At 42.9% G+C, this 13,277-nt stretch overlaps 2 protein-coding genes and 1 long non-coding RNA gene across 19 annotated transcripts in view; 1 reads left to right on the top strand and 2 right to left on the bottom strand.

Annotated features, from left to right (window-relative positions):
- Nucleotides 1–13,277, top strand: part of dachs (unconventional myosin-IXb-like dachs) — an 80,876-nt gene that overhangs the window by 4,475 nt on the left and 63,124 nt on the right. For 2 of the 6 annotated variants that reach the window (XM_022799823.2, XM_022799819.2), the window contains exons 2-3: nt 706–797; nt 3,133–3,941. In XM_022799823.2, coding sequence (XP_022655558.1) covers nt 3,134–3,941 — 808 coding nt within the window. In that variant the 5' untranslated portion in view covers nt 706–797; nt 3,133. Of the gene's footprint in view, nt 1–705; nt 798–2,831; nt 2,979–3,132; nt 3,942–13,277 lie in introns of those variants that run through there. The other 4 variants (XM_022799815.2, XM_022799816.2, XM_022799817.2 and 1 more) reach the window with 2 other exon arrangements.
- Nucleotides 1–13,277, bottom strand: part of LOC147756865 (uncharacterized) — a 77,062-nt gene that overhangs the window by 355 nt on the left and 63,430 nt on the right. For 11 of the 12 annotated variants that reach the window (XR_015323842.1, XR_015323843.1, XM_086983803.1 and 8 more), the window contains one exon: nt 3–82. Coding sequence is in view for 9 of the 12 variants with exons in the window: in XM_086983803.1 (XP_086839929.1) it covers nt 3–82 (80 nt within the window). In the remaining 3 variants the exon portion in view is untranslated. Of the gene's footprint in view, nt 1–2; nt 83–1,080; nt 1,176–13,277 lie in introns of all 12 variants that reach the window. The other variant, XR_015323841.1, reaches the window with a different exon arrangement.
- LOC147756866 (uncharacterized) lies at nt 7,335–9,486 on the bottom strand. Its single transcript, XR_015323846.1, has 2 exons — nt 8,628–9,486; nt 7,335–8,448 (listed from the first exon to the last, which is right to left on the bottom strand). It is a non-coding gene; the product is annotated as an uncharacterized LOC147756866 (long non-coding RNA).

A 13,277-nucleotide genomic window follows, 5' to 3' on the forward strand; every position in this document is an offset into this window, starting at 1 on the left:
ACCTGGCTTATTCTTCTTGTGTCGGATTTGTTCCCACTGTTTGTTGTCGGTCCCACCGATAGATTTTCCGTTAAAACAATACCTGCAAATTTAAAGGATGAGGCCAATTTTACTCTGCGATCCATAGTCAAATGATGCCGGTAACCATCGATAGGTCCTACATTGGCATTTTGCTTAGCGTCGATGTTAGTATTGTGTTTCGTATTCTGTATTTTATTTCTTTTGTGCTTGCATGTTTGTACTATACCGATTATACACTATTCTGATGATAAGTACCGTGTGGTAACGAGCACGATGTATCTGGTGATAGCGTTAGCTATTGAAATCCTGTGTTTACCCAAAATGGACGAAGACACCCATTTAATTTTTAGCTATTCAAAATAATTATTTCAAATATTTCATTCGAATGAAGAAAGCATCGTATTGAAAATGCTTAGAAGGTTAGCATGAAATGAACGCACCCTTAGTTTCTACTAGCTATCAAGGTTTAACACCCTTGATAGCTAGTAGAAATTTTCAAAGAGTTTTTCGGGCACCTTCAGTCAAGACGCTATTAGATATTATAGCTGGAAACGTCTATTTTGCTGCCATTATAATGGCATATAAACATTTGAATCGTTATCATGAACACTGGAAGAAGGTAGTGCCGCTGCATCCGATTAATGAGAAGATTTATATCTCGAATTTCTTGTTTCGCTCTCCTAGGATCTTCTCTCTTAGTGGATTATTTGGCTATGTAAATTGCTAACGGATTCACATTTCGACGGATCCCTTCACGGACACGTTCTAACTGCGGGGTACGTCAAGTAAGATTAGGCAAATAGGATATAGTGCAAAGGTGTCATCGTTATTTTGGCATCTCCAAACCATCCTACTGCTATCATACGAAACACGCTAGTGGTAATCTACAAACACGACGTAAGTATATCTAAAAACTAGACTTCAGTAACGGTGTCAATCATCAAAGTGTCATGAAGTTAAGTGACAAACTGGTTAACTAGAAATCAACTTATTCGACAGTCTATCATGAGCTGGGTCAGGTAGCGAGGGCAAAAAACTTGTATTAAAACGGATAGCTACCGAATCACCCCGCAAATTGTCGCTTGGTTTATGTTTGGTCCCTTTCGAAACTCTCCTTAATCCCGACCCTTGAGTCCCCGCTCAAAGATGACCGGCTATTCTAATGAAAAGAAAATAAACAGAAGAACGAAACATGAGTGCTAATATATATCGCTCCTATCAAACTAACTACACAAGGCAATGCAATATAAAAGCGCTATTCCACAAATAAAAGTTAAACTTTCGAGGCAACAGCGAAAATCAGTGGTGAAGATGGTGACAAACATCAAAATGTCATAGGAAGCATAGATGCTGCCATCTGTAAAAGAACGACGCGGCTTGTAAAAGTCATATCGTTCGAGACGTAATGAAGATTAGTCAGCTCAGCGATTGTACTTCAGTGACAATATCAGTGAGTGCTGATGATCATGATGTCAACTGTCGATCGAGCATTGAAGACCATTTCTGTGACTTCTCGGACATGTGGGCCCATTCCCTCGCCGAAAAAAGCCCAACTGGTGTGGTTGCGTCATCCTTGACAATACCGCGCATACTACAACCAAAAGTCGGCTCCCACCTTTCCTTCCGTGCCGCAGGTAACGAAGCTGTGTGCCAATAGGAACTGCCTATAGCAGGCGGAACGCATGCAGAATAGCAAGCGTAGGTAGCGAGCAGGGAATATTGCTTATGTGAGCGGCGACGGCAGAATTACTTGCACAATTGAATCTGATCATGTGAGCTCATGCACACGCTCACACACACACACACACACACACACACACACACACACACACGCACGCATTTACAATAGTAGTGAAACTGCCGACCGAAACGACACATGTCCTGCCATCATCGAAGACCGGATGAGCTCGTATTGACAACTGTGCACTTTGAACACTGACAATTTTCAGCTTCAGAAAGGTCACAAGTGTGTCCGATCTCCGTTCAGTATTGGAGAAAGTTCGAATATCGAGGAATAGGATATAGGATTGTTTCGTTATGACTGCTGCCTCGCCATTTAGTGAGGACGCAACCTGCTGAAGCAGTATTAGCAAAATAGCGGTACTCCTATTCGCAATATCAATCGTGTACGTTCATAAGGAAAACGAGTTTGGAAAAAAGCACAGAAAACATAATTTTTAGTTTATCCGATAGGTGATCGTTTGTCGGAAAGTTTGAAGCTTGGATACGTGGCCAGTGTGTGAAGAGGCCGCATCTCAACGTGATGTTTCGGCTGGCTAGATTTACTGATGCGTTCTTTCCTTTCTGGTGAAGTTTTTCTCCGTATAAAGTCTGTATCGTGTTTTGTTGCCACTCTCGGAGGAACTCCCATCGAGAAAAACAGGCTGTAGCAAGCAGGGTGGTCCAAACAAGGGTGGCATACGTGCTTTTAGCCCCGCTATCGAATACCGCGTTCGCTTTTTCGGCTTTCTGCTTAGCACTGCGGGTGGTTTTGATGAGGTGATAATCTGCGTTCGGACCCAACTTCGCTGAGTTGTCTGCATTTTGCTTTTGGCAGTGGCAATTCGACAAAGCGGTTGATGTATACTAAATATATTAACGCGTCTGAAGCGTTTCTCATAATTGAATTATGAATGCTAACACAAGTCACAGCAGGATCACTAGTCAAATGAGAAGCTGACCACCATGCTTATCAACCGAGAAAACTGGGTTGGAAAAGAATGGAAATCTCAATGATTATTATTTTAATCCTTTATTTTTTGCAGTTGCTGTTATTGACACCAACGTAAAAATAGACGCCTCGAAGACGAGCGTCACCGTCCACTTCCACCAAGCTTCCCAATCCAGCCAAACTAGCGGACAGAAACGAAATTAGAGGACAAAACCTAATAAGCAAACTAATACTTCTCGAGCAATTATTTTATGATCAGCTCCCCGCATCGCTACATAGGACCAACGTAAATATTACAACACTCTTTAGACGTGGTATACTCGAATCGGCGTCGCCGCTCTAACAAAAAACGGCCGCGCATAAATTTAAGGTGAAAGTCGTAATTTATCCTATTTGATCTGTGCTCTAAGTAATAAGTGTTGTTTGATTTCCAATTACAGGATGACTCGACTCCTTCCGGATCAGCTTTACACTGACGAATTACTCGACGGCTATAAAACTGACGTGCCAATCGTGGCTAAAAAGAAACCCCGCCATGGATTAATGGCTGGTATGTCAATAAGGGCCGTCAGCGATGTTGAAGTTCAGTCATCGCTGAATCAACGCCATCAAAGAAAAGCGAAAAAAAGGGTCGTAAGGTTAGCGGACGTTAAGGCTATGCACGATTACCACAGCAACGGGGCACATTTCAACAATCTTAGCCAGCTTCGTGATCCTTTGGAACGGAGCGTTACTCTCGACCTCATCGACGCACCGAATCGTCGAGAACTAGGGAAGCCACAGCTCAATGTAAAATCTCACAACAATATACAGCCCCACCCGATGTGGACGACAGAACACACATCGATGATCGATCTCGTCGATTTGGGAAGGGAGAGCGGCAGTCCCTTAAGACACAACTGTTTTAGTGAAGGTGAAGGAGCTGAAATTAGGAACTTCGGTTTTATTCTTGGACCCGGTTTTGTCCAACGAAAAAAACTCACGACGACAAAGAGCAAGGCTTTGCCTCTATTAGCACAGATTGTCAAGCCTCTCATGCACCCATTGAGCAAATCATCAACTGATCTTCGTGCACCCAGCTCGATCGGTTCGGTCTCCAAATGGGCAGAGATACTGCACAACAATCAGATCATCTTTTGTGGAGCGGCGACCAATTTCGGCTGCAAGACATTGTTGAACGATGAACGTCGTGACGCCAGTCCAGCCCGCAAATCGAATGTGATAAGGGCTGCTACTGACATAAACCTGGGTAAGTTTACCCCTTGAAAAACGATGAAAACCAGTAATTAGGACTAATTCTAGGGGGGATCATTCACTACCATCATCTTGAGGAAGTATCTCTCACGTGCTAGCCTATCTGCAGTAGACAAAGTAAAAATTGCAATTTTGAAATACTGGTACTTTCTCAGATCCAAGAATCAACTCACGTGGGCGACGTCCGTAAACTACAAGCCAAACGTAATCCTATCCTGAGAAATCGTCGTCTTCCGTAAATGCTAGTCAGGATCGTTAAACTATCTGTAATTTAATACAACTTGCTGATATTAGTATTGCCAGTGGTCCTTGCGTTTCGAGCGCCGTACGTTATGTCCGGAACACGGATCGCGAGTTAGCTGTTGTAGTAGCGTGCCCCGGAATTGTATCTCCAGGTAATGAGATGTCTGTTCTGTTTTTCAATTTCGCTTTCGCTGCTCGCACCGTTCCACTATGTCTTATTATGATGTGTTGCAGCTAAACGGTATGAGTGTGAACCGTCAAGAAGGACAAGGGCTTTCTTTGCGCGCGTAATGCGACGTCCCTGATCTAAAATAGGCGCGAGACCCGCTGACTCAATCGGTGCCAACGAGAGCGATTGTCAGCCAATCAACCACCGATCAACCAGCCAGTCTGACCGTTGTTTTAACCTAATATGACAAAATTGCTTTAATCCTTTCGTCTCTGGCGTCATCTAGAGCTGAGCTATTCTTGTTATTGGGGTAACTCTAATTACTGTAGATTAAACAGAGGTAAAATGGTGGTAACCATATTGATGTAGCTGTCACCGCCGTTGACACTACGACGATCTCTGCCCACAAACAGTGGACTAATAAATCCGAGCAACGTCTCAGCGCAATTAATATTGACTGCAAGGTAATGAGATAAGCGGCGTAGGTCTTGAGTCAAATTCGGTGAAGTCGATACTATAACAGTAGCCATTTTGCTTGTTATCCTTATAGACGTTAGTGGGTGACCCTGCTCTGTGAACCCGTATTGTGTGCTCGTGCTGTTATAGACTGTGCACAATTCGGAACAGAACGTTCAGAAGATCGGAGGGATCAGGAAAAAGAAATCCACAGATACAGCAACAAATAATCTACAACATTTCAAATAATTCTAGAGACATAGTTTAGGCAAGAGTCTGAATATGTATTTGTATTTTTAGCGGACCAGAACGGCGAACTGTGGTAAAGTCCGACGTGTAGCATGCGCTGATGCCTTCGACACAAATTATTACTTAGCCATTTATTAGTATTTGCTTAAGGTGTTTTTTTTCTTTGTTTCAGTAATGCTAAAAGGCCCTGCCTTTAAGATGTGACCTTTTTGAGAAGCGAAACCCTGTATGAGATTAACAATAGTTGCTTTTGAAATCAAATGCAGCTTTGAAAGATCACAATTGTATGCAAAATGTGGGGAATCTGTTATCCCTTAAGCGTCAAAAAACGACTGTACATACCCAGTGCTCACACCCTATTTGTCTAGTGAAATACTGCGAAAGGACACAAAATAACACGTACATAGGATGTGATCGAGCACTTGTGGCTACAATCATGTCCTGGCTATTCATGGCTATCCATGCCTGGCTATCCATGCCTTATCGTTTAACAGGACGCACTGGGCATAGTGTCGTAGATATTTAGGTTTTAGTGTTGAGCCGAACTTCAAGTTACAACGGCGAAGACAATTTTATATAGAACATTTTTGCAAGCTAGTGCTCATCAAGACACCGATTCGCAGATTATTTTCTCTGAATGTTTTTTTCCCAGCCGAATATGTCGGTGATGATGCGTTATGAAGACATCTCTAATCCAACGATGACAACGGTTTTCTTCGCTATATCAATACCATCGAATGACTTATCGAACCTAATAGAACTCAGTGGGCCGGACCCACAAGCCCAGGATAATCTGTTAAGATGCCGAAAATTCCTTCGTGCTCAGCTGGTACGCAGTGATTTGTAAGCAATGATTTTAAATAGTATAATTCAGCTTAGGATGTTTTCCTCTGGGCACCAATAGAAAAAGTTCGCATAACGAGACTACATGGGAAAACGGAATCGTAAAAGTTCTCACTCCGGCTATAATTTGCAATCAAATGAAGACCGGTGCAAAAAGCTCAGCTCAGCTCACCTCACGCGTTAACTTCAATCAGTTCTAGTTTCTGCACGATGTATCATATCGTTTCGGTATTCTGGATTGGCGAATTGGTCTTTTTCGTGACACCGCTGCGTGTCACGATTGTTTTGGTTATTCTTCTTTAGCAGACTATGATCGTTCGATGACCAATGCATGTATGTGTAAGTGACCGAATTCGGTCTTCCGAAAATTTATTACTGGCTTCCTTAGCCATAGTAATTAATACACGGAACCGACTCTGCTTTACTATGTGACAATCAAAATTTTTACAATTTCAATATGGCGTTGAATATAAGCACAGACGACAAGTGGTTTCGCTGTTGTGCGAATCGAGATACGATAGCCTATCACGATCGGCGTGTGTAATGTATGACCATCCAACAGTCGATAGAAAATCGGTAAACAGGAAGAACAGCTGAATGCTACAGGACAAACAACAAAAAGGGACGATACGAAGGCCACTTATCGAATTAGTTAATTTAGATTAGAAATAACCAATATCGAACACTGATATGGCCATAAAATGTTCTATCGCTTCATCGTCTAGTCATGAAGGAGCTGACGATATAGAATCATAGCTTATATCTACACTATTCGATAGTACGATATGGTTCTCGGGTACGAGTTAGTAACGTAGCGTATCTAGGTGTCTTCTCCGGCCTATACCGCCACTGTGTCAACATTCGGCACTCATTCCCTGGAATGGCATAGGTAATGAGATCTCGTACGATGGCTGCAACGAAGCGGACGTATCTGCAACGAATTATCTAGCTTGATAAATCGATGCAGGATCACTCGTAAAGATGCGCTATTGCCTTAATAAACTCTGCCATTATTTACTGTAATATTCGCCGTATGGGGTTTTACCCTTGTCCTTACAAGAAATTTGACTTTTCGTTTTACCTACCCCGAGTGTCCACAGTGGTTAATTGTCTTTATCACGGGGCTATCACGACTACGATACAACGGGACAAGCTAGTTTTTAATGGCCGAACGTCAATAGGCGATAGCCAGGCGTTATAGATAGCTATAGCTCCTTCTATTTTGTACTTTATTTTGTAAGGTTTATGAGTCGATCGGATTAAACTCTTCGCCACCTGACCGTAGCAATCATATCCCCGGACGCCTAGCTGTTGTGACAGCATCGGACCGTCGTTAAAAGGAGTGCTATATTTTTACGTTAATTCTAATAGTTAGTTTAATTTTAGGTTGATGACGTCGAAGAAAGCCCAAAAAAGAAAAGACACCCGCACAGCTACAGCTGAAGAAGCATGATGTTTATTATTGAATACTGATAACTGCGTGCTTCAGGTTAGGCGGTTGTAAGCCTCAACGCTGAACGGAATCGTAGAGCGTATCGTCGGATACCCTCGAGCGGTCGCTAAATAAGGCTGTGCTCCATCGATTTGATCTTTGAGGTATTTCGGAATCTTCCTTCATCGTCTGGGCTCATTTATGATCTATCTGTGGCCGGTTGTATTTTCGCTTCTTCTGATACTGCCGCCACTGCGCGGGATGCTTATATTATTGCCATTACTGAGATAATTTGTTCGGGTCACGACGTTGTCGAGGAGCCGCGACAGCCAGAGAGCCGAGTCTTTCACGTGCGCACACGTACTTGATCGTAGAAACAGCGCAAAAAGGGCATTGCCGAAGCTAGCCAATTAACAAGACAACAGCAACAACGGCTCTTCCAGTATTACCATATCTGTACGCATTCGCGACTGTGGTGGCAGCAACAACATTAGCAACAATAACCGTTTTTGTCAGAGGTTGAAACGGAGGAAATGGAATAGGGCGGGTAGGTAGATGCAGCCTCGGTAGATCGTTGGTTCTTTTGCACACCTCTACTGGTACTTTGATGCGATCGATCTGAGGTTCAGAGTGTGATGACTGCGAAATCATCGTTCCTCTCTGTTATTTCTATAACAGACCTTCTTCGTTTTCTGTAGGGTTCGCCTTGTACCTGTTAACTTCAATGAACTACGCTTAGGAACTCTGTTTCTGGCCTGCTCTGCGCCCTTGTATCGGCCGTGTACCTGAGAATCACAACCCGCCTGGACGCTGTTATGATGACGGCACTGGTGGTGACGAAACCCACTGTCGCGTCAGAGACGCCTCGCCACGCGCTCGGTATTTTCTATTACAACAACAACAACAACAAAACCGTCATCATCGCTGTCGCCAGCATCATGATCATCGTCATGATCGACGCGACATGAAGAAGTAGCGTACTGCCATATTTTCCGGCCTTTCGGGGTGGGGAAAGCGAATCACAGCAGCGACGATCGAGCGGCAAGGCAGGCGCACTCAGCAAGAATGTTCGGAGATCTTTTCAACGAAGTCAGTGGACGTACGCGAACACTGTTCACAGCAAAAAAAAATGGTGAAGTTAGTTTACGTAAGCCGCCGCCGCCGCTGCCGTTGCTCCTGGGTCGACTGGCCGCCGCCACTATCATCATGCCGGCGTTACTCACTCTCGGGGTGGGGTGGGGTGGGATGGGGTGGGGGTGGGGGTCGGAGGTCACGACTTTTCTGCTCACCTTCGGCGCGGCTGCAGACACGAAAATTGAAGCGATACGAAGCGTTACGAGCAACAGCCAATAGAGTCGATGCACGAAGTGCCGGTGTTGAGCGTCGACGAACGCAGCAATATGGGAACGAGTACCAGACAAACAGATCCAATGAAGAATGGCGACGCTACTCGGCCGGACAAACACCATAGCTGCCGAGTAAGCCAATGAGTCAATGGCTACGTACGGTAGATATACTGCGGCAGCAATGAGCCCAGCCAAGTGCTTGCCTTTGGCGTGTCGATCTACTCGCAGCCGGAGAGGTTACCAAGCAGCAGCTACAGACATGAAGGTGGCGTCGGCGGCATCGACAAGAACAGCAGCGGCAGCAGTAACGCTATAGGATACTGACAGCATCGGCTATTCCGCGTTTGAAGAAAAAGCAGCCCCTTCTTTCTCGACTTGTTCATTCAGTCGCCGAAAAATAAGAAGCGCGCGATAGCGAACATACGTAGACATGTCCATACATAGAAAAGAATGTATCAAATATACTGTTATAGATGTGTACCTCAAGGAATATCACGGGGGACCCTAGCGTCAAGTCGGAAGGTCTAGCTCACGACAGCAGATCGTTTCTTCTCCCAGCGATGCTGGACTGACTCGTTCGTCGTTCAACTCTTGTTCTCATACTAGCACTATATGAATATCTATTCAAGAATACACAACCGCATGGACGAATTGACACGTACGCAGTGCGATCGGCAATTACGAACGGATCACGCAGTGATCGTCCCTCCTGCCACCGCTTTCTATCGTAACGCCACGTTACGATATCGTATCGAGACACCATCACCATCGTCAATAGTAGTAACAGCAGTATTATCATGATCATAAACATAATCTTTGTTTGAATCGGTGATTCTGTCGATGAAAAGCACCGTTGAATAGTATTAGTTGAACTTGACAAACTTTAAAAACAACAAAAACTTAATTAGTGGATGCCATAATAATAATAAGCTGGTTATGCATAGAGTACGAATGATATCTTTTAGAACAAACACCGAGCCATGCTGCCAGGGTTTCTATCATATATTCGATATTGCAGCAGGCCAAAACGAACAGGCAAGCCTTTCAACGCTCGTTTTCGACGCGTCTTGCATGAGGATTACCGGTGTTAATTCTCTCTGTTTGCTATTCTACGAATCGATGAGTGCTGACTAATGAAGGATCACTACCGAATTTTTCGCTTCTCAACTCAACCCCGTAGACAGTACAATGATGACACAGTCGTACGAGTGTTTCCCACATCTCGTCCATATTACCTAATGCAGATGTATTTAGCTGTTCCATTAACGTGTACTTTTATAGAGATCCTACAAGATAAATCGTTGAAAAACAAACGCTTAGTTGCGGGATCGTACAATTGACCGAAATTGCATGTTTAGGTCAGCGTTATATGTGGCAGTGCTTGTCAGGGTTCAGTTGAACTCTGGTGAACGCTGAAGAGGGTCGATTGATAGCACGATGGGACAGCCAATTTTTATAATCTGCAGTATATTTTTTGGAAAAAGTAAGCTACCTGTTTTAGATGAGGAATTCCATCATGTAACGATATTTCATAAATGGAAATCAACGTATAAAGGTGTAAACACATATTAATAGATTATTGTTTTCCTGTTTGAGGAGCGTATGTCAAAAACCGATATCAATTATACAACAAATCACTTGTTGTATCTATTTGAAAATGGACGTTCGCTGATGATACGTCTGTTGAGCCCCCACTCGCGGTTCAGGATGGTGAAATATCAATTATTTCTTGTCATTTTCGTCTGCACGATCCGTGCACAGTTACGTGTCATAAGTATTGCTGGTACTACAGGGTTTGTTTACCTTAATCACTGTGAAAATCACGCCCTCATGCTCAGGGGTTGCTTCAAAAATTTTGTTCAGGTTTCGTATGGCATAATGAATATTCATGTAAAAGCTGGAAAAACAGAAAAGGCCACGGAAAAATACGCAGATAACAAACTGCTTCATTATTGGACGGTGTTTTCGGATTGTCGTTCACTGGCCTAGATTGATTTTCTGATATATAATCGATTGTGTAACATTTCTGTGTCGTTCGCGACCTCTGATCCCTATCGCTCATCAGGGTACGTCAATATTTGATACTTTCATACTGGTGGAGTATCAGGATTCAACAACAATGTGGTGGAAGCATTATCAAGCTAATGGAAGCGCGTCGACCGTACTAAGTAGCTCAATTCTTCGCCATCGCACAGCATTAGTAGATAGTTATCCCATAGCGTCAGGGCAGAGATTGTCTCATTGCTGGGGTGCATTTTCGATCACCGCTGCTGGAAAAAGTTCCGAAGGATAAACCTTCCTAATGAATGCGACGTTGCAGTGACTTGGGATACGGTAAACATACGATCGATGCGATAAAACACAGCGCCGAATTAATAGGGGGGGGGGGGGGTGAGCTAATATTCTCGCTAAAAAATATTCTTATCATTAATTTGGATTCAGTGGATGTTTGTAAATATATGCGCCCAGAATCATAGGAAAGCTGTTTACGACAGTCGCTGAAATCGGCTGGAAGTGACTGGCTGTAAAGACACTGCCAACCTTGGTCATGTCGCACGTGAACGATGCCGATAATGATGGTATTACAAAAATAGTTTACCTTAAGATCAATCTTTCTTTTCGGTCTTTATACAGTAGGCCATACAATTCTAGTTCGGTCAACGTTTATGTTGCCGTTTCGCGATTCGGTCTTCGACACACTGCAAACTATGTAAGTTTCGTTGATGGAAGTAGGTTTAAGCGTAAAATGGTATCCATTTGATCGCTAGGATGCTTTGTGGCGCCCGAGGTACATACATCTTTTTTTATTAGAATTTCAAAATTAGATTACGTATGCTGGACACTGCTGTGGCCTTCTGTGCAATGCACGACCTGAATTTCGTCAAGCGTGCAATACATAAAAATGTAAATTTGTGCATTCTGATAGATTTCGGGTACTTTCAAGCGTGACTATTCAGCGATAAAGTCAACACAAATATCATTTTCTTAACAGAACATACTTAGCAACATTTATCTCTGGTTTATTAATGTTGCACCATTTACTCGTTAGCTTTTAATTGATATCTTTTGGCAATTGTCGCTTGTCCTGTTGTGTACAATTATGCAGACGATCCAAGCGACGCGTAGCATTTAATTATCACAGGCTCAAGCTCATTGGGTCTTGCGTAAATATCGCGTGCGATACTTAACGCACGCATAAACCCTACCGTGTGCCTACCCCCCCCCCCCCCCGAACTGCCCCCCTTTATCGTTGTAGCGATTTTACTCATTCTACATGGCGTACGACGCCACATGACTAACTGCTGATGCGTCAGCATTGATGCACCTGGAAATTTGTAGACAGAGTAGTTATATTTAGTAATTTATTTAGGTTTGTATATAACTTTAAACTGGAATTCGATCATACACCCAGACCAATTCTTCTGCTCCTCGACTTAGACTCATCTGTCTATGCATATCTTTCTTGTCCCGTCTCATCAGCCCAAGCATGCAAACAAAGCCGACCCACCTCAAGACAAGGCGCATAGTTGGTGGCCTCGAGCCTTTCAAAGTTTCGCCTCATATACATTTTTTTTCTTGATAAAGTTAAAACAATCAGTGCTGTCATATTTCTGCTTTCCCTTTGGTTTTCTAGGAACTACGTAAAATTTTTCCTTCGGTTCTCTAATCTGGCTTCTCTGTTCTAAAAGAGTATCTTGTTACCTTGATTGCACTCAATGATTAGTTATGCCATTATATGTAAGCATACGCATACATTTCAAGCAACAAGCAGATATTGTAGCTAAACTTCCAAGTTCACGGGTACTGGGTCTTTGCAAGTTATTGTGGTAGGGAAGGGAACATGGAAGTGACCCGGGTTGCTTAAGCTACTGTACGAGAAACACTTCTCTTGTCAGTTTCCTCAGAGTTTGTCCTCCTTAGCTACGCAGCTTCTTTTCCAGTGCTTTTTATGAAATAGAATTTATACGAATCTTTCTTTGATGAATACGGTGAGCTCATCTTCATTATAAAATATTCAGCCTGCTTCATTGTAGTTTCCATTAGAGCACATATGTTCGGGATAGACAGTTATTTGAAATTATATTGAACCCTCGAAGAAAATCACCCTTCGGGGGTATTGTAATTCTAGTTACAAGGAACTACGTATGTCGAAAACCTGATAGAGATGTTCATTTCAGTGACTCAGGTATAGCTCTCTTTAGTTTACGACACGATACTTTGGTGGAAGCTAAACGTTCCTTTCCATGCATGTAAATAAAAATGAAAAGGTAAAACAACTCCACTTTTGTGTTTGTCTAATTAAAATTTTCGTTCAGTAACGTATTATATATTATGAAGTGACGACAAATAACATGTAGCGTATTTTCCATGCGAGTTGCGCCATTCTAATAAACGCACCAATGAGAAGAATAACCGTAACGGTGGACGTTTATCGTTTTTACACGACAAACAATATTTGTCCGTTTAGGACAAATGAAACTTTGTTATTAGCCCTGGAGTAATGAAGTACATCGGGTTACCTTTCAACTGTTACTACACTATTTTTATATACACGTTACATAAAAAATATGTTTTTATTTTATGTATCCATAC

The sequence above is a fragment of the Varroa destructor genome, unplaced genomic scaffold (genome assembly GCF_002443255.2).
Source record: "Varroa destructor unplaced genomic scaffold, Vdes_3.0 BEIS01000003.1, whole genome shotgun sequence".
Taxonomy (NCBI): domain Eukaryota; kingdom Metazoa; phylum Arthropoda; class Arachnida; order Mesostigmata; family Varroidae; genus Varroa; species Varroa destructor.